Here is a 21,719-nt window from a genome sequence, read left to right as displayed (position 1 = left end):
TACAAACACCTGCAGAGAAATGAATCGCAGAGTAATTTGATCATTGCTTATTCCCATTCCTCTAATGATTGGAATAAATGTGCAGAGAATGATCCCATGGTTCACCATTAGATGAGCATCAGTCTCTGTCACGACGGTTACACGTGCTCTTACTGGGTCACAGCTTTTGAGTTCACTACTGAAAAAAGACCAGAATCCTTTTATACAAACACTGGAGGACCAGCTTTGGATTGGGTTCAGCTAAATAATCCTATTACAATAACACAGGACATTTTTCCTGTTTTTAGCCCATGGAGAACATCTTAGATTTGGTAATTTAATACGTTATTCACAATAAACTTTTGTGCTTTCTGATTAAAAGAGAAAAACACTGAAATACTGATAAGACAGGTTAAAGTAAGACCTAAACAATCCTCATTCAAAGTACATGCTTGTGACAATTTTATAAATCATAAACAAAATAACGAAACAACTTTAGTATTAGGACACACTAAATTATTTAAGAGCTAGAAAAGTGCATTTCAATAAAAGAAATGGCACCATTAACAGTCCTCTATAACAAATGAAAGGAGGTCAGTGAATATCCAGTGTCTGAACAGAAACTACAATCAAGCTGTAAACATTTGAAATGAAATCTATCCTCTTACACAAGAGGCAGTGTATTACACAGACAGCTAACCTTGGCATCTAGTCCTTTAATTATTCACATTACTTCACACACACACACACACACACACAGTCTAGGGTTAAAGTTTATAAGTGGACAGAGGACGAACTGAAATGATCACAACTAAATCTGAACAATGTGTATACTTTTGCCATTGTGCTATGAATACTGGTGCAAAACTCTTTAGAAAAGGAAGGATGGGCTATTATCTACATCTACATTATCTACATCTACAATTCAAGCTCACAATGTCCTTTCATACCTCTCTTCTGTCTGAAACAAAGTCCCCAGTCCCCAGTCACTGTGACCCCAGACTGTGATCTTCATCTGAACACTAAAAAGACTGGTAAGGCAATCAGATTTCATTTTCATTGTGCTGAAATTAAAAAACCGTACTAGTTGCAATAGGAGTTCAGTCAGGGAGAACAAGGTTGAAAATCATGGTGAATTTTGCCGAGGCTTCTGTGTTTGTTGTGCTAGTTATCTGATGCTGGAGAGAGAGTTGTGATTCATGTTGTAAGTGTCCACCAGAGACGTGCCGTTGCTGGTCATACAGTCCTGCTGAAGGGCTTCGAAGTAAGATGCCTGCACAGGTTTGTGACACTGTAGCACACGCTGGGCATCTTCGGTCTTAAACCACTCCCTCTTCCTCCCTGAGAACAACAAGAGACACATTCACGTGCCTCAGAATTACTCTAATTAGGAGAGCTCTGAGCTGTTCCTATTTGATTCTATGGCAATACTATTCACAGCAAAAACTGACCCACTGACGATTATTTTAGAAAATCATAGAAAACAACTTCAAGTGTAATTGAAAAATAAAAATGCATATCTAAATTCAGCTGATGTGGTTGCTGCCACTTTCCAGGGTTCGTACAGAAACTGCTAAATGAAATTCAAGTACTTTCAAGGACTTTCAAAGATTTTCTTTTTTTTCATTTTCAAGGACTAAAATCCGAGATCACAATATTGTTATCATCTTTCAAATTCTAATAAATAAACTAATAAAACAAAACGGTACAAATAAAGTGCAGCATATGCAAAGCATGCAATGGTTGAGGCAACTTGAAAAGATACTATGCAAAGTTATCGCTTTCCTTATTCTAAGTAATTTTTTATGATTATATGAATCACCTGAAGAGTAAAAGCTTCATCATACACTTGGAAAATTACCAAGATAATCCTGACTATTTTTGACAACTGAGTAATCTGATATTTTTTGTAGCCAAAATAGACCTAATTAAGTAAAAAATAAAGGCTTTATATTGACTGCATTTATATATATTAAACTAACAATGAGACAATAATTGTTTCAAATAATGTATCAAAACCAAGTAATCACATGGGTTTATTGAACATCACTCTTAGAATATGTAATATGCCTATAAATAATATGAACATAGCCTACTTAAGTAGATTAAGTATTATAACATACCTGCAGAGGGTGCCAATGTCCTGGCGATGCTTCACTTTACAGCGTAATTCAATGATGTTTAAATGAGTGGTCGACTGATATATTGCCAAGGCCGATATTTTGTGTGAACACTGTGTTCAGGCGCTGCCGCTCTCAGCACCATCAAAATAAAAGTCAGACATGCCATTGAAAAATGGTAAATATCGGCCGATAAGTTTTTCTGCTTGGCCTATCTGTTTGAGGCAGAACTTTTATTTTGCCGGCACTAAGAAAGGCAGCGCCTGAGCACACACACACACAATGCTGTCATCATTAACAGTTCTGTCTAATACCGATAGAACTCTGTCTAATAATCAGATAGAACGATTACACAAAGGAATTCATGTATACAAACTGAAATGAATGCTTTAAACTTTAAACTCGTGATTTTAAATTATGCTGCGCTTTATGCATTTGGCCACTGTCATATGTCATTTTCTCTGTGCGCTGTATGTAAAATGAGTGTTACAAAGTGTCAGTCTTTGGTTATTTTAATTGTGATGATTTTGGCTCACATTTAACAAATCTCATCAAATTTGAATACTTCATAAGGCCAATAAAAATAAAAATTGTTTTAGTGAATAGTTGGCCTTCTGGAAAGTATGTTCATTTACTGTACATGTACTCAGTACTTGGTAGGGTCTCCTTTTGCTTTAATTACTGCCTCAATTCGGCGTGGCATGGAGGTGATCAGTTTGTGGCACTGCTGAGGTGGTCTGGAAGCCCAGGTTTCTTTGACAGTGGCCTTCATCTCATCTGCATTGTTTGGTCTCTTGTTTCTCATCTTCCTCTTGACAGTAGCCCATAGATTCTCTCTGGGGTTCAGGTCTGGTGAGTTTGCTGGCCAGTCAAGCACACCAACACCATGGTCATTTAACCAACTTTTAGCACTTTTGGCAGTGTGAGCAGGTGCCAAATCCTGCTGGAAAATGAAATCAGCATCTTCAAAAAGCTGTTCAGCAGAAGGAAGCATGAAGTGCTCCAAGATTTTCTTGGTAAACGGGTGAAGTGACTTTGGTTTTCAAAAAACACAATGGACCAACACCAGCAGATGACATTGCACCCCAAATCATCACGGACTGTGGAAACTTAACACTGGACTTCAAGCAACTTGGGCTATGAGCTTCTCCAGCCTTCCTCCAGACTCTAGGACCTTGGTTTCCAAATAAAATACAAAACTTGCTCTCATCTGAAAAGAGGACTTTGGACCAATGAGCAACAGTCCAGTTCTTCTTCTCCTGAGCTCAGGTAAGACTCCTCTGACGTTGTCTGTGGTTCAGTAAATCTCTTGACACATCTGTGTTTTGTGGCTCTTGATGCCTTGACCCCAGCCTCAGTGCATTCCTTGTGAAGTTCACTCAAATCCTTTAATCGATTTTGCTTGACGATCCTCATAAGGCTGTGGTTCTCTCAGTTGGTTGTGCATCTTTTTCTTCCACACTTTTTCTTCCACTCAACTTTCTGTTAACATGCTTGGATACAGCACTCTGTGAACAGCCAGCTTCTTTTGCAATGAATGTGTGTGTCTTACCCTCCTTGTGAAGGGTGTCAATGATTGTCTTCTGGACAACTGTCAGACCAGCAGTCTTCCCCATGATTGTGTAGCCTAGTGAACCAAACTGAGAGACCATTTTGAAGTCTCAGGAAACATTTACAGGTTTTGAGTTGATTAGCTGATTGGCATGTCACCATTTTCTAATTTGTTGAGATGTTGTGAATTGGTGGGTTTTTGATAAATTTGAGCCAAAATCATCACAATTAAAAGAACTAAAGACTTAAACTACTTCAGTCTGTGTGCATTGAATTTATTTAATACATGAGTTTCACAATTTGAGTTGAATTACTGAAATAAATAGACTTTTCCACGACATTCTGATTTATTGAGATGCACTTGTATGCATTTGTGAAAAATACTTTGTCATCTAAAGTATTAGTATGATTATTTTACACATTTATTTTTTTATCCATTGTCAAATCATTTCAAATTTCTTAAACATTAATAAAAAAATAATAATTATATCGGCTTTATATTGGCTATTGTCCCCCCGTTTTCCAAGATATCGGCATCAGCTGTAAAAAACCCAATATCGGTCGACCAGTATCAAGTACCTTTTCATAAATATGGCTGTTTTTAAGGGGTTTCCAGGACTTAAATTACAAAAAGTCAAATTCAAGTACTTCAAGCACCTTGTGTGAACCCTGCACTTTCTAATTAAACAACAGCATAACAGTACTTTTTTTACATATTCTTACCAATATTTACTGAATCCTCCCAGTCCTCCAGAACCTCGGTTACGATGAGAACATAGACATACGTTCTATGCTTTCTGTCTCTGTTCTGTAAAGAAAAAACATTTTTAACAGCCTCACAGGAAATACTAAATCATGTATATAAGTATGCTAATGCTACACATTATGTGCAAAAAAGGGGTTGAATGTAAATATTACATTCTACAAAATTCTTCAAAATAAACTGCTGATTCTTCCCATTTTAAAGTAGCTCAAACGTGGTAAACAGCAGACTTATGCATCAAAGCACCTGACAGGGAAAGCTGTCAAATTACCTGCTCGTGTTTGAAATGCAGATGCTTTGTCCATAGAAATACATAATACACTGTATAGTATTATACTGTTATACTCACACTTATTGGAATGTTATTTTCATTATTGATTATATGTCGATTATATGTCTGTGCTAGGCCTGTCACGATAACTTTTTGTAGTGCGATATAATGCCACAGAAATAATTGCAATAAACAGCATTATTGTCATCTTAAAGGGTTAGTTCATCGAAAAATCAAAATTATGTCATTAATGGCTCACCCTCATGTTGTTTCAAACCAGTAAGACCTCCATTTGTCTTCGGGACACAGTTTAAGATATTTTAGATTTAGTCCGAGAGCTCTCAGTCCCTCCATTGAAGCTGTGTACACGGTCTACTGTACTGAAGATGAACACCGAGCCAGATAATGACTCGTTCACGAGTCAAGAACCGGTTGCATCGGTTTTCGGGTCACCAGTAGTTCTTTCGGACAGTTCGATTCAATAAACCGGTTGAAGAAAACGGTTCACCGGTTCTTTTGCGCTCGACGTAATGGCGTCATTGGCGATGATTGCCCTTGATTCAAGCCTTCGGTTTACCCGTGCTCATAACATTAGCACAGAATCAGTTCAGAATCATTCACCAAAAGAATCAGTTCGGTTCAGACGCTCTGTGTGTCAGTCTGTTTCACGCTGAATCACACATGCACAGTATCATCAGCTCCTCGGTTCTCGTATCGGACTCATCTGACAGAAACGGTTCTTGACCCGAGAACGAGTCAGTCTTTAATTCGTTATCTGGCTCGGCTCGGTGTTCATCATCAGTTCTCTCGTCACAGCAGTTCAGTCAGTGTACTGTTTGAGTAAATGAATTACTCCGGGATATTGGTTTGTTTTAACTCAGAGGAAGTGTCAGCCACATTAAAAAAGTTAACAGCTTAAGTCATTTGCGGATTAATGCGTATTGGAGACGCGAACCGTTTAAAACGATTCAGTTCGATTTGGTGAACTGGTTCAAAACGATCCGGTTACATCGAATGATTCGTTCGCGAACCGGATATCACAAACTGCTTTGTTTTGAACTCTCTCACAACAGACACGGAAGAGAAGACAATGCTGAATAAAGTTGTAGTTTTTGCTATTTTTGGACCAAAATGTATTTTCGATGCTTCAAAATATTCTAACCGACCCTCTGATGTCACATGGACTACTTTGATGATGTTTTTCTTACCTTTCTGGACATGGACAGTAGACCGTACACACAGCTTCAGGGACTGAGAGCTAAATCTAAAATATCTTAAACTGTGTTCAGAAGATAAATGGGGGTTTTATGGGTTTGGAACGACATGAGGGTGAGTTATTAATGACATAATTTTCATTATTGGGTGAACTAACCCTTTAAGACCATTTTATGCCACTGAATACATAATCCTAATATAAAAGCATAATATAGACAAGAAGAATACACAGATAACTTGTATGGAGATTTTTCCATCTACAGAAATTTCTCCCGGTCTGTCTTTTCTCTGTAAATTAAGGGTGCACTGTATTGCTGAAAAACACGATCACTACTCAGCAGCCAGATGTCTGTAGACACAAAGGCACAGATCCCTAAACAAGGCCATATCTGCAGATGAAGCTTTCTTTGTAGAAGCATGGTTTAAATTTGAATGAGCCCCTTGTGACTACACCATGTTATGAACGAGAAGCTGCAAAAGACACAGGCACAAGTGGAATGTAAAAACATGGTGACATTAATTTTAGTGTAAATATAATGGGCAATATATTGCATCACCAAAAGTGATTGAGGTCATGTACATATATTATGCGATAAGTTGATATATTGATTATTGTGACAGGCCTAGTCTGTGCAATCAGTCAAGTCCAGAAAATAAGTGTCCTCAATTAAACAAGCCAAAGGACACAGCGGCAAGGAACCAAAACCCCATCAGTGACAGAAATGTCTTCATTTTACTATGAATCTTGAAACCTTTGACTATTCTTGTTAGATTCCTATCATAAATTGTATTCTCAAAACCTGTTTATTTAATTTTTTTTATTTATTGTTTTTGACCTTGTTGTTTCCCGTCTGAAAACACTCACCTCAAAAACGCCTACCAATCTTCCTAATGTACCTTTTACTCCTGCCTGTGGGAATAAAATATAGAGTGAAACACTGAATTCAGTGCATTTATAATCTACTGCAATATTTTAAAGCATCTTGAAACCTCTTATTTCAGCATATATCAGTCAAAAATCTATAATGTGGCAACTTGACAAAAGAAAAAAAATCTAATTGATTTTTGTTTTCAAAAATTGCACAGAAATCCTCGAAGTGGAGGAGGAGAAGAGAACACAAATGTTTTAATTCACTGTAAAAGGCTGGAATAACCTCCAAGAAACAATAATTTGCATACAGAAAACAACAGAAATGATATCCACACTCTACCGAGTCAAGATGTGGGAAAGCTGACAGAATTCATCTAAATCAGAGAGCCATATTAAACTATCAACAGGATGCTGATCTGCATATACTGCAGCAAACAAAGCACTGCAACAGAAGTACTTCTCAACCTGAGATTACTGGCTTGTTTGTGTTTTTACCTTTAACCAGAAACAGAAATCCACACATTTGGAACAATTCCTAAGCATGGAAACATCATGTGAGTATTTACAGATGTAAGAGATGGAGAAAGGTTTTATGAATGTAGAAAACAAAACCAAAAACAGAGATTCTGTGCAAATCTGTACAATCTGAAAGGCAAATAACATTTACAAAATAGGTAAATTTATCCACTATAGTTCATACACTGGGTAATAACAGCCAGCAATACTCGGACAGCAGTTATTAATCTTGGTTCATAATAAAACTCAACTGGTTAATACGGATTCATATAATTTTAAGAACAAACATTAATAAACAATGAGCAATAGTATATTTGCTTATTTACAGTAATCAATGTTGGTCATTACAAGTTACTGATATTAATGTTAATAATAATGTTAATAGTTTTAATAGTTTATTTGTGAAATGGAAATATAACACTATAATATACTGATATAGCACTTGTAAATTATCGCTCTTTTGTTGGTCTGATTGCTTCCATTATCCAGTCGCTTTGGATAAAAACGTCTGCTAAATGACTAAATGTAAATATAATGTAAATGTAAATAACAAAACTAAATTGACATTTTAAAACAAGCCCTAAATCAAATAAATAACACAAATAAAATAAATCTTGTCATATAAACAAAATAAGGCTTTGTCTGTGCTCTTTGCATTTAAAATGAGTGGCAATAACTGCATTTTAATCATGATCCAAACAAAGATGCTGCAGACATGCAACATGAGCAGTTTTTAATTTTAATTAGTTTGTATAATTTCAATATTTGAAGCAAAAACAGAATGATTTGACTTCAGTTTTGTGAAACTATACGTAAAAAATATCTGCATGAAACAGAAACAACAGACGAGCTGAACAGACGCAGATTCTCTCTCTGCCAGCAGGTGGAGCTTACAGGGTTTCCCTGGTTACCGCTGTAAATAAAGCACTTATGAAAACTACAGCAGGTGGACCTTATACCGTTTCCCTGGTTACCGCTGTAAACGAAGCACTTATGAACACTGCGGCAGGTGGAGCTTACAGCGTTTCCTTGGTTACCGCTGTAAACAAAGCACTTATGAACACTGCAGCAGGTGGCGCTTAAAGCGTTTCCCTGGTTACCGCTGTAAATAAAGCACTTATGAAAACTACAGCAGGTGGACCTTATACCGTTTCCCTGGTTACCGCTGTAAACGAAGCACTTATGAACACTGCAGCAGGTGGAGCGTTTCCCTGGTTACCGCTGTAAACAAATCACTTATGAACACTGCGGCAGGTGGCGCTTAAAGCGTTTCCCTGGTTACCGCTGTAAACAAAGCACTTATGAACACTGCAGCAGGTGGAGCTTAAAGCGTTTCCCTGGTTACCGCTGTAAACAAAGCACTTATGAACACTGCAGCAGGTGGCGCTTAAAGCGTTTCCCTGGTTACCGCTGTAAACGAAGCACTTATGAACACTGCAGCAGGTGGAGCGTTTCCCTGGTTACCGCTGTAAACAAAGCACTTATGAACACTGCGGCAGGTGGCGCTTAAAGCGTTTCCCTGGTTACCGCTGTAAACAAAGCACTTATGAACACTGCAGCAGGTGGAGCTTAAAGCGTTTCCCTGGTTACCGCTGTAAACAAAGCACTTATGAACACTGCAGCAGGTGGAGCTTAAAGCGTTTCCCTGGTTACCGCTGTAAACAAAGCACTTATGAACACTGCAGCAGGTGGAGCTTAAAGCGTTTCCCTGGTTACCGCTGTAAACAAAGCACTTATGAACACTGCAGCAGGTGGCGCTTAAAGCGTTTCCCTGGTTACCACTGTAAACAAAGCATGGCAGGGCTTATATTTTCAGCCAAAATCTGAAAATGCCATTTTCAATGGCTGAGATATTGGCATATCCCCAATAGGGGTGTAACGGTACACAAACAGAACAGTTCAGTACGTGCCTCGGTTTTGACTTCACAGTTTCTTCACAGCAGGGGAAAAACTAAACTTGTTTTTTTTTTTTTTATTAAACTGCACTGGTTTACTGAACAAATTGCTACAACATTTCCTTAGAAATAAAAATCTACCTCAGCTAATGCTCAAGACTACAGTGAGCTTTTTTATGTTACTATAAGGTAAAAATGAACAACTTAAATTGAGTTACTATTTATTTTTAAACACAATAATCAACAAAAACGTAAATTGCACATAATGTAGTTTTTAAATTAACTTCTTAATTGTAGAAAATCTATTTGTTGTTGAAATATATTAATTTGCAGTGGCTCTCATAACTTGTTTCATAATATATTTATTTAAACATTACTAACAGGTAAAGTAGAATGTAATGACTATAAAGTCTTCTCTAGACTTCATTCATAGCACACTAATGAGTTAAATAAAATCTAGATGATGGGTTGAAGCACTGGTTGTGTGATTACATGAGGCAGGAAATGTTCATTCATGTTTATTTCACGTTTAAACTAGTAGTAAAGAGGAAGAGATGATCGCGCTGCTGCTTGAACTGAGCTGTTTATACAGCAATCTGTCGTGCCACATCAAAGAGCGTCAAAACAGCATTTTGTTTAAAAAGAAGAGACTTTTCTGGCTTACTGAACCGAAAGACCCGTACCGAATATTTTTAGACAAATACCTGTACCGTTATACCCCTAATCCCTAGTTACATCTTTACAGAGTGAGGTTTGTTCAAATTCTACACAATTCTGAATTCCCCAGCGCAACAGATTGCAAATCAGAAATCCTCCACTGGAAACATGTGAAAATGAGCAGACCAACACATTATAATAGTTTCTGAGGAAGGAAGGCCTACCTCCTCACACACCTCCCTGACAGCAGCAACACTGGGCTCCTCCTCCGGCTCCATCCCTCCTCCAGGAACGATCCATCTCTCCGGATGACCGCTGCTGCTCACCAGCAGCACCTGACACAGACAACACACAGCCGTCAGAGATACGGTGCACATCAGAGATACTGTGCACAGCACACACACACACGGTGGCCACGTCTACTTCTATTCTGTCAGCCTTCAGTGCCTGGACACCTCTAGTCAGCCTGAAGACCTTGATTAGCTGCTCCAGGTGTGTTTAATTAGGATTGGAGGACAGTGGGCATCCAGGAACAGGTTTGGACACCCCTACTGATCTATTATAAACAAGCATGTTCCTCAATCAAAGTGAGAGGACATCCATCATACTGGTCAGAATCAGTAATAATTATCAGCAGCTAGCATAACAAGCTGGTGTGTGTCATTTTTGGATGTTAAAATACTTCCTGCTTTTATTGCTTACTGTGCCAAGACAACTTTAAAGTCGAGATGAAAACATTCATAATCCTTTTACTTCTGAGGAGTCAGAATGAAAAATAACTCTAGACCAAAGGATTTCAACAGACTTTTCTTAAAGACCCAGATTCTACATGTGGTAATTAGGGATGTGCACATCGATGCTGCAGTATCGATATATCGATACTCAGAAGCTTCTTTTTTGGTATCGATATTTTCTGCAAAGTATCGATACTTAATTATATTTATAATTTCTTTATAACTAAATGTTTTAAGCAGTGTGTGCAGGCCAATCGGGACGGTGTGTGTATGATATAAAAAGAAAAGGTCTCGCGGACGCGGTGGTATGACGTTAATGTACAATGTACCATTCACCATCACAACACCGCATGCACGGTCGCGACTTGCACGAAAGATGACAGCAGTAAAAAAAAAAAAAAAAACCTGCACCATTCTCCCATCCGCGCTCGCGACCGCTCGCACCTCATGTTTACGGCTGAATGTTCATAATTGATGGATGGACATCTATGCCTGGGTAAAGGACATCACCAATCCAGCGCAGAGAAAAGAAAACTATGAAAAAATAAAGTTGGCTTGACGTTGGACGTTCGAGAGTCTCAAATTTAGGGACCGACTCTAAAGTTACATGCGATATTGGTATACACTTTTCTAACGTAAGTAGCATTTGAGGAGAATGACTTACAGTCATAAAAACAACTGTAATTGTTCATGTAGGTGTCAGCTATAATGCACAATTGAATTGAATGTTTGATATTTATTAAAATAAACTGTAAATCATATGTAAATTGTGCTACTTTTTCAGATGGGCTCAAAACACAAATTTGAAGCTCAATAGCATTTGAGGAGAAAGACTTGCAGTCATAAAACAATTGTAATGTGTTCATTTAGGTGTCAGCTACAATGCACACCTTATACATTTTTAATATATATTAAAATAAATTATAAAACATTTAGGTAAAAATGAGGCCCGTTTATCACTTCCAGGCACATTCCTGTGAAAGGTTTTTTCTTTTTTTTCAGGTTCCCTTACGAAAATTACCAATGGTTTTAACAATAACATCACAAATCATTGACTACGTTTACATGCTGTTAAAATTCGGGTTATGGTCGGGTTAAGGTCACTATTTGGGTTTCTGAAACATTCGGGATAACTTGTTTACATGCGTGAGCAGAGAGAGTTACCAATCCCGATGTAAACGGCGACGCACGGTTAGCGTCTGGACGTACGGACAACAAGACGCAATATGCGTCATTTCCGATTCTTCTTCCTGTATCCAAAGACAACAACAACAACAGCAGCAGCAGGCGGATAATGAATAGTTTGGGGCAGATAGCGATAGTCTTTGTTTGCGCTTTGGCGCTGGTACTGATCCACCAGCAGCACTTGACACTACTGTGCCTCTACTGCACGCTGGGTTTTTTTATGCGCCGTCTCTACTCAAAAGACCAAGATTCCTTGCGAATAGAACATGCGCAGAACACACATTTTGATGGGGATATGCCGAAACGCGTTTACAAGACCAAATATTCGGGTTAGAAAAGGGGTACCCCAGGTATAATATCCCGGTTTTTAAAAACCGGGATATGAGCATATCCGGGTTTTTGTCGGTGTTTACATGGCCGTGCGCGACCGGGTTATTGCTAATATCCCGGTTTTGAACGGGTTATTGGCTGCATGTAAACGCAGTCAGTGTTCTTGTAGCCATGGTAACTGCAAATTTGTGTATATATATATATATATATATATATATATATATATATATATATATAAAATTAAGATTGTTTTGAAAAATCACATACACTTTTAAAATTATAAGCAGTATCGGTATTGGTATCAGTATCGTTAAAATTGTAAAACAAAAAATAATAATAATAGGTATCATATCGCATGGAAAAAATGTGGTATTGCCCATCCCTAGTGGTAATCATCATTAAACATTCATTTATTCATGTTTAACCCAATAACTGTCAAATGTAAACCATTTCAAACAGAAGGGGAAAACAAGATCTGCTTATTAGAAATGTGTACACAAACTCAAATTTCTCCTAAAAGGTTGAACAGTAACTGTTTACTGTTAGCAATACCCTTCGAGGATATACTCCGCTCATAACCTGTCTAGATGGTCTGGACTGAAACATCCAACCAACTGGGCATCTCAGCAGGTGATCAGGTTTCTTAATGCAGATGTCAAAATTTGCAGAATGAGTAACTAACCCTTATAATTAGGGAGAATCATGATTAAAGGCACCAAAAATTTATTCTATAACATTTTAACAAATACAGACTTACATATGTAATACTATGTGCCAATGCTGTAGCTACTTTTGTGATTGCTTCTGTAGCCTGATCTGATATTAGCCATCACGGTTATATATATAACTGGTGACAGTAGCATGGTACAGTGAGGATATCAGATTTAGATCATAAATTCAATACCACTGTACATACGATAGCCACGAGCCAGTGCATTTGATATTTACAAGACAATGTAAGGTAAAAGCATGTGATTTACACATGTGAAATGCCCCCAAATATCAGGCTAAGAGTCCGTAAATATTTTAATGGAATCACAAAATCACAATCCCTCATACCCACGCACAGAGCTGTAGACATGTCTGAATGCACGAGCTGACACATGTAGCGAGGGTGTGTGTGGTGCAGTGATTGCTGGAGTCACCTCCTCCTCGCGCTCGCTCCTGAAGCACAGGCAGGCCGCGCGCTGTTTGTAGCCGTCTCTGTCATACGTGCGCGTCTGCTTGGACTTCAGCTTTATCATCGCGCTCGACAGATGAAAGTCCTCCACTCCCGTCAAGTCTCACTGCAATCCCGCACCCACTAACCCTTCTAAAGGCCCTCTGCTAACATTTATAGCCCCTCCGTCTCTTCATTTTGTGAGTCTTGTGAGCTTGTCTCGCACAGACGCCATTACTCTGAGCTCTGCGCAAATTGCGTTGCGTTATGGACAGCCCCGAAGCGTGTTTCCACTTCGTGAATATGACGCTGCGCAGTTGAGGTGGAACTGGTTCAACTCGGACTAACGTTTACATATTACATAACTCCGTAGAGTCATGGTTTTATATATATATATATATATATATATATATATATATATATATATATATAACCAAGTTTGTGTTTATTACTATTATTATCATTTCTTAAAGCAACCGTCTTTATAACTTGACAGCTGTAACAGAAACCTCCACTGCTGTCAACTTCTTTCAATGTAAAGAAACGAGAAGCGAAAGTCCGCTTGAAAGGTCGCCAAATGTCGCTGGATGACGCCATACACTAATTAGCATATTCATGACGTCATTGCGTCCTTTGCCTCCCTGTGTTTATGGCTTACATACTGTATTTTAATGCAACCAAATTCTCAATAAAAACTGTTTCCATTTATATATTTGTCTGTTTCTGTTGTCAGAAAACGGGATGAATATGAAATAGTGTCGGAAACGCGGCCCATTAAGACTACATAACCAGCTCTTCCTTCTAAGATGTTAATCAGCACAAAAATCCTGATTTAATCGACCCGTCGTCTGATGAAATCAAATAACGTTACACATGAGATAAAGACAATGGCTGTGCTGTGGACGCACTATGCCTGTCGATCCTTTTGGATGCATTTACCTACATTCTGACATAGCATTTATAAAATATTATTTACAAAATCTAACAATTAATAAATAATCTATCGCAAAACCCCACTCTTAAAAGCAAATATAGTGATGCTACAAAAAGCATTGCTGCAACCTGCAACTAAAATCCATTGAAGTATGTTTGAGGTCTGTAATTGTATAATATTAGTACTTGATTTTTAAGTGTACTGTATGATCGTATGCAGTGGCGACATCTGCTGTTGTCCACTGAGAAGGACGCAAGCGTGGCTCCTATGGAGCTTTTCTTGTGCCAATAAAAATGAACGTAGCTTTTCAAGAAACTAATGAAAATATAAATTGAAACTAAAAAAAATATCTCTAAAACTAAAAAAAGAATAAATCGCAGGCAAGTTTTTTGACTTCGTTTTTAATACACTGCATGTTTTGCTAACTATTTCTCATATTTCAATCGCTGATCTGAACTTACAAATGCGCTTCCAGAGTTTTCATTTACGCTTCTGAAGTTTTCGTTTACGCTCCCTGAGTTTTCGTTCGCCGTTCTGACACATTTCTCTCGTGGGGGCGGGGCTAGTAGCAGTGTGTTCTCATTGGTTACTGAGCTTTTGATTGATGGGTTCGTGACCTGGAAGTGAAGACGTCAGTGGTGTGTTTATGTGTGGATGTGAGCGTCTGTAATCGCAGCTTTCTATTTCATTTAAGTGATATTAAGTTTATATCTGTATTTATTTTCTGCTACACTATATTGTTGAGATGATTTCTTATAGAAGGAATAGCACAGACGAATGATATTTATCATTAGTCATTGTCGCTATATCGATCAGGAGGATACTGGATAACGTTAACCTACTTGTGGTAAGTCTGATTTTTTATATACTATACTAATACTATTTATATTACAGTACTGGCTTTTTTCAGGTAGAGAGGCATTTTAGAGCTCAGTGAGAGCCCATAACATTATACAGCTGTCAGCTGAGCTGTGTTGTCTTGATTTAACTGTTAGCCCAATCATTACATGACTTGTTTATCTATATTCGGTTACAGTCTTCGATTAGATCATATTTCCCCCCAGCCACCCCAAACAACATTGAGCTAGAGTACTGTACAGTAGCCTATCTGTAGTGTATCAGTCAATTACTAATGCCAAAGGACCATAGTGCTGTCTGCCTGATTCAACTTTGGCAATGTAAAGCCTTTTTTACCATGCCAATAAAGCTATTTAAACCTGAATTTCTCAATTGCTGATTAATTTGCGATGCAAAGTTTTTGAAAGAGGAGAGACACGACTTGCCCACAGACCACCTCTCTGTTCGTAATATGTAAACACTCAATTATTTTGAAGTATCGCCCTGGTTGCAATATTTATTCGGATTACCTTTGTGTGATAAAGATGACTGATAAATCTATTATATGTTATGTATCTAGTATGAGTAACAAATAGCTTTTTCTGTGTCCATATTTGACTAATAATAATGAAAAAAGTGCACTTCAAATGAACATTTCTGAGACAAATGTTAAATCTTTAATAGTCTTTAATAATAAATATATGTCCAAATTAAAAACTTTATACATGCAAGTAATAAAGACATTACAGCAACTAGGGAATGCAAAGCCATATGTTTATATATAGGGCTATTCAGCCATCTACTGGTTACACAACAGTATTACAGATGATAAATGCTGCTTGACTCCGAGGTAAATATTTAGTACTGTAAAATCCCTTAAATATAAATATAATAAATATTTTAAGTCTGCAACTTGTTACTGTATGGGGATTTCAAAGCAGTTTGTATTGTTAGATTATAATACATTTCCTCTCTCTTTTTCCAGGGAGTGGAGCAACTTTGCCGAATGAGCCTGATGCTGACACAGAGGATGGAGTGATAGTACCAGAGATCCACTGTCCCTATAAGACAATAATCTTACTTTGTTCAGACACACCACCTTTGAATAACTGGGATCTTGATCTTCACACACCTGATTTATTTTAATATAACCTCTAGATTAAAACAAACATAGTTCACAAGTACACAAGAGGTTTCACTTTATTCTTATTAAACTATGCTGATCTTGGATTAGCATACCAATAGCATAGGAATGTTGAGGGGATAGTTCACCCAAAAATACAATTCTCTCTTATTTTACTTACCCTCATGCTGTCCCAGATGCATTTTACTTTCTTTCTACAGATAAACACGAATTAAGATTGTAAGGAAAGTAATCCATCTCTGCGAGTCCTAGAGATGCTTTAAAAACCACACACAGTGAGCGTGACCGTAATCCATGCAACCTCAGTGGATGAATCAATTCCTTCTGAAGTCAAACAATATATACTAATAATGTGACTGTTTTAACTATTAAAAATCACTTCCAACCCACTGTCTTGCATACATGGGTTACAATCCACTTGTATTATGGACTCACAGCGATGGATTATTTCCTTAAATATCTTTGTCTATGTTTATGTCAAGAAGAAAGTCATATATATCTGGGTTGGCATAAATGTGAGTAAATGATGAGAGAATCCTATTTTTTTGGGTGGACTATCCTTGTACTGCTTGTGTCCAGTCACTGCTTTGTTACTTGTACTGCAACAGGAACTGCTCAAAGAATCATTGCATCATTTAAAATGTATATGAATTTTTAAAATGTATTCTGTATTTGTAATTGTGCATTTTGTATAGTAATGTATATCATGAGAATACTGTGCATTACATGTATATTATGCAGTTAATGTTTTGTGGATTCTGGTCTTTCCTGTAACAACATAATTGCATCCAAGACCTTCACTTGTGTTACTTGTGTATATGCTTTAGTGACAGTAAAGAATGTACATTTATTTGAATTCATATTTTCAATTACATTTATTTAACTGGTTGTATAAGTCACGATTGAAACGGTTGATGATTGTTAAAATCTATTTACAATTTTAAATGTTAGAAGATAGTGTTAATTAAATAAAATAACTAAATACAATTATCAATTTTTAAAAAATGGCAACAAGAACATTCTTTCCCTTTGAGGCCTGTATCTGACAGCAGGCCACGATTGTAATTTTCATATCGTTAAAATTACTCTTATTTAAGTGATCATTAATTTTGATGGTGTAAAGGTATATCATGCTAACAATGAGTAGAGTGATGGCCATGGTTGCCAACCTTGATTACCTGGTTGAGGTTTGACTTTCTTGACGGCTGAATATATCCCACACGTTTGCTAGTAGTATTCTCTTTAAATTGTAACAGCTGAACCTAATCACAGCCTAACATGCACAATAATCATCAGGAATAAACAAATATTCCCCCGAAAACATTGGACACTACAATATTTTAAGTATTATATACAGACAGTACTTTAATGTGCAATTACACCTGAATAGATCTCTTGTGCTCCTAAAAATCTTCTGCCAACTAAGTAGTAGCAGCATGTAAATACAGATAAAATTAAAAAATGAAATAGAAAGCTGCGATTACAGACGCTCACATCCACACATAAACACACCACTGACGTCTTCACTTCCAGGTCACGAACCCATCAATCAAAAGCTCAGTAACCAATGAGAACACACTGCTACTAGCCCCGCCCCCACGAGAGAAATGTGTCAGAACGGCGAACGAAAACTCAGGGAGCGTAAACGAAAACTTCAGAAGCGTAAATGAAAACTCTGGAAGCGCATTTGTAAGTTCAGATCAGTGATTGAAATATGAGAAATAGTTAGCAAAACATGCAGTGTATTAAAAACGAAGTCAAAAAATTTGCTTGCGATTTATTCTTTTTCAGTTTTGGAGATAATTTATTTAGTTTCAATTTATATTTTCATTAGTTTCTTGAAAAGCTACGTTCATTTTTATTGGCACAAGAATAGCTCCATAGCTCCTCCCCCCAGCTCTGACGTCATCGGTTTGTATTCACTGCAGGACTTGCTCTCCGTCAACACTGACAGATGAACTCATGACTGGTGTGATAATAACTGGATCTGTACGGTGAAGCGACCCTCGTCCTGCTCGTCTGACGGACTCAGGTGGGTTCGCTTTATCAGTCTGTCTGGCCATGAATCACGCTGTTATTAGCGCTCATCATTATCTTGATGACATTGATGCTATTATTGATGATCACTACAGTAAAACAGCAGCAGATGATGTCCCTGAATGCGTTGTTTTTTTCTTTTCGCAGTGTCATGACGCTTTCTCCTTATATCAGCCCTTTGCTGGACGTGTTGTATTAAACGTTATATTTCCCTAATATAAATGTAAGTTGTGTGGTTTGCAGTTGTATATTAAATTACTGATGACAGTCCCGTTGTGTCATGTCAACTGCTTTAGAAAAAAAAAATGCTGCACAATATGATTATGAATATGATATTTCTAAACCGTGGTATTTACACGGCACGTGAATCAATACGGTATATATAACACATGATAATCATAATACTAAATACGCATTAAATGCTAAAAACTCTTATTACAGCAATAATATATTACAAAGAATTGCAATATTATATTATGATAGGTTTATTTATTTATTTATTTATTTGTGTACGGCTTTGATTTAAATGCTAATTTAAATAAAGAAAAAAAAAACAGTGTACGTTTTACAACATTGCTGCATTACACGATGAGAGTAAACGAAATTACAAATAAATGAATAATCCAGACATTAGAAGATTAGAGAGGGGGTTTATCATAAAGAAACTGACACAATGAGGGGGGGAAACAAAACCTTTCTTCTTTTGATTTCAGAGTGACCCTGAAGCTGTTTTTGGTGAGCTTCACCCGCTGCAGTTAAAGGTGCTGTAAAAGTGACTGAACTGTATAGAAATAATCGATCTATCCAGAAAAAGTCCATTTGACTGATCAAATAATTGAAGTGCAAACAAGTTTGAAATAAAAGAGATTAACAGTCTCCAGCTCTTCTCAGGGTCATAAGTGTGTGTGTTGGTGAGAGCAGAGAGGCCGTGTGCAGAAGATGAGCAGTGAACAGAGTGTGTTACACCATGAACATCAGCACACAGCCCCCTCACACCCTCAGCGGAGACACGACCCTCAGCTGCGTGCTGGTGCCCGTCCTCGTCCTCTCTGTCCTGGGGAGCGTCGCAGCAGTGGTGGGTGCTGACACACACACAACAGCAGCGCAGCGGGGGCACAATCACAAGTCCCATGATTGAGCGGGACATCCTGAAAGACAAAAGCCCTTTATTCTTTTATCAGTGTGTCTTACTGCATGCGCAAAATCCTCGTCTGCTGCATCTTTCCTTACTTTGACAGCTTGAAGTAGCCTTACAGACATTATTAAGTGTGTAACAGGTTTATGTGTGGTCCTGTAGTCAACTGCTAATGTGTCTTCTTGTTTTATAGGTGATGTACATAAAGAGGAGACAGAGGTAAATAAACACACTCCAGCTCCAGTCTTCAGCGTCCTTCAGAAATCATTTTAATATGCTGATTAACTGCTCAATTATAATTTTTAATAGTGCTCAAGTATTAATAATGGTCCTTGTTATTATCAGTATGAAGCAGTGCATCACAGGAATACATTACATTAGACACAGTTGAAAATTGTAATAATATTTCACAGTATTACTGTTTTTAATAAATGCAGCCTTGGTGAGTAGATGAAACTTTTTTGCCAATACATTAAAAATCCTAGCTATTCCAGACCTTCTGCCGATAGTTTAGTTCACAAGAAAATGAGTAAACCCGTAAGGATTTCTTCATGAAACACTAAAGTAGATATCAGGCAGGATGTCTGAGCCTCTGTTTGCTATATAAGTGGATGATGAAGGAAATAAAACGGAGTCAGAAAGACTTTGTTTCAGTTGTGCTGCTTGTGTCGGTGCACTTTTAGGATCGATAGACTGCGGCATCAGCTGCTTCCAGTTTACACTTACGACCCGACCGAAGAGCTGAACGAGGCAGAACAGGACATCCTTTGGAAAGAGGAAGACACAAAGGTAATCCATCCTGTTATGAAATGAAAAACGCTGATATCTAATGCTGACTCCTGGAGATCCTGAAAGCACACGTCAGTATGTACTCCACTGATGTCAGTCATTAGATGTTCATGTGCTCGAGAGATGATGACAAGACCAGATCATGTTTAATTTTAGTGCAGAAAGTATGGGATGTTTTCACACTTCCACATATTTACAGGCACATGTTTGCGTGCTGTCATTTTCAACTCATTCATCATTGTAATAAAACCTATCAAAATATGACGAGCTTTTCTTTTTGGCCTTCCAGGTGGTGCAGGGTTGGATGAGGACGTATCAGCAGCGCAGATCCCTGACCTCAAAGGATCCTGAAGCATTAAAATCAAGGTTCGCCTCAAAGCTGGAGATTTTGCACATAAACTGTGGACCTGCTCTGCTCATATTCTGTCTCATCGTCCTGTGTTACAGATTCACAAGATGGGAAGTTCCTGACTGATTTCCCCAAAGAGCTTTAGTGTCAGGAGAGCGCTCCAGGAGACTGCAGACGCGTATCATTCACCTCGGGATGGTCCGGCTGAAGCACAGCTTTACTGTCTGAAGAGCAAGCAGGATGTTAATTCACCACTGTGTTCGTTTTTATTTATTTTAGCTGTATGTTTTCTGCTGATGTTCTGTGCTATTAAATCCTGTTCATTTTACAGTGTGCATGAATGTCATGTGCTCTGTGTGTCAAACCAAAACCAGACTGGGTTAAAGCATCACTCAAGAAACCGTGTTTTATCTGTAAATCTTTGTTAACTAGTTTGTCAGGTGACTCATCTCCTCCGTTCGTTTCCTCATGCACTGGAAACATCATAGATTTCAGCTTCATGTCAGAAGGGGAGTGCTAAACTATGGGGTTACCCCTAAAATACAACCGTAATTTCCTCATCCTCGTGTTGTTACAAACCCTTCTCTACACTGGAGCCCAGTGATTGTAATGGTACAGACAGAAGACAGCGCGTCTTTCTAAATATCATCTATGTTCTGCATAAGAAGGAAACTCTTAAAGGTTTGGAGTGACACGAGGTCAACAAACCAGTGTGTTTATATTTAAGATTGTACATTATTAAGGTAAGGAACGCCAGCCAAACTAAGCAGATCGAGCTAAAAATAGCTGGAAGCCAATGACACCAGAAGCCAGACACAGTGCATTTACAAATGCATTTGTTGACATCCGTTGCTAGTGAAGGGCTCAGGACTGTGTGCCCAAAAACTGGCATGTAATGGTCAACACAGTGGTCAGCTCTTTCCACCTTATTTTTAACATAATATCAGCTGCAACCATTTGCAATGTGAATCTGTGAGGCTTCAAGAGTAAATCACGTTATTTTAGCTGTGCAAAGTCTGTTTATGCTGCAAACTTGTATTTGGTATCGTCATATTAAAAGAGTAGTTCACCCAAAAATGAAAATTAGATTAAAACGTTCTCAGGCTCAGGCCAGTCAAGAGAAGTTTGTTTCATCAGATTTGGAGAAATGTAGCATTGCATCAATGGATGCGCTGCAGTGAATGGGTGCCGTCAGAAAGAGTCCCAACATCACAATGATCCACACTACTGCAGTCCAGCGACGGTTTT

General features: G+C 37.9%; 2 protein-coding genes across 3 annotated transcripts; one reads left to right on the top strand and one right to left on the bottom strand.

Moving 5' to 3' along the window:
- Positions 1 to 971: 971 nt before the first annotated feature.
- Positions 972 to 13,521, bottom strand: LOC132129153 (diphosphoinositol polyphosphate phosphohydrolase 1-like). The gene is made up of 5 exons (XM_059540629.1): positions 13,233 to 13,521; positions 10,063 to 10,173; positions 6,765 to 6,809; positions 4,374 to 4,458; positions 972 to 1,320 (listed from the first exon to the last, which is right to left on the bottom strand). Exons 1-5 carry the CDS (start codon positions 13,329 to 13,331, stop codon positions 1,148 to 1,150), a joined length of 513 nt encoding a protein of 170 aa, XP_059396612.1. The 5' UTR covers positions 13,332 to 13,521; the 3' UTR covers positions 972 to 1,147.
- Positions 13,522 to 18,165: 4,644 nt separating this feature from the next.
- Positions 18,166 to 20,799, top strand: LOC132129154 (small integral membrane protein 29-like). 2 transcript variants are annotated; one of them, XM_059540631.1, is made up of 8 exons: positions 18,166 to 18,193; positions 18,346 to 18,421; positions 18,912 to 18,970; positions 19,120 to 19,273; positions 19,527 to 19,552; positions 20,017 to 20,122; positions 20,412 to 20,488; positions 20,570 to 20,799. In XM_059540631.1, exons 4-8 carry the CDS (start codon positions 19,166 to 19,168, stop codon positions 20,595 to 20,597), a joined length of 345 nt encoding a protein of 114 aa, XP_059396614.1. In that variant the 5' UTR covers positions 18,166 to 18,193; positions 18,346 to 18,421; positions 18,912 to 18,970; positions 19,120 to 19,165; the 3' UTR covers positions 20,598 to 20,799. The 2 variants fall into 2 exon arrangements, with proteins under 2 accessions (XP_059396614.1, XP_059396613.1); XM_059540630.1 differs by lacking the exon at positions 18,346 to 18,421.
- Positions 20,800 to 21,719: the final 920 nt, after the last annotated feature.

Source organism: Carassius carassius, chromosome 46, assembly GCF_963082965.1.
Source record: "Carassius carassius chromosome 46, fCarCar2.1, whole genome shotgun sequence".
Taxonomy (NCBI): domain Eukaryota; kingdom Metazoa; phylum Chordata; class Actinopteri; order Cypriniformes; family Cyprinidae; genus Carassius; species Carassius carassius.
Note: the sequence above shows the minus strand (reverse complement) of the source record. Positions and strands in the feature narration are given on the sequence as shown.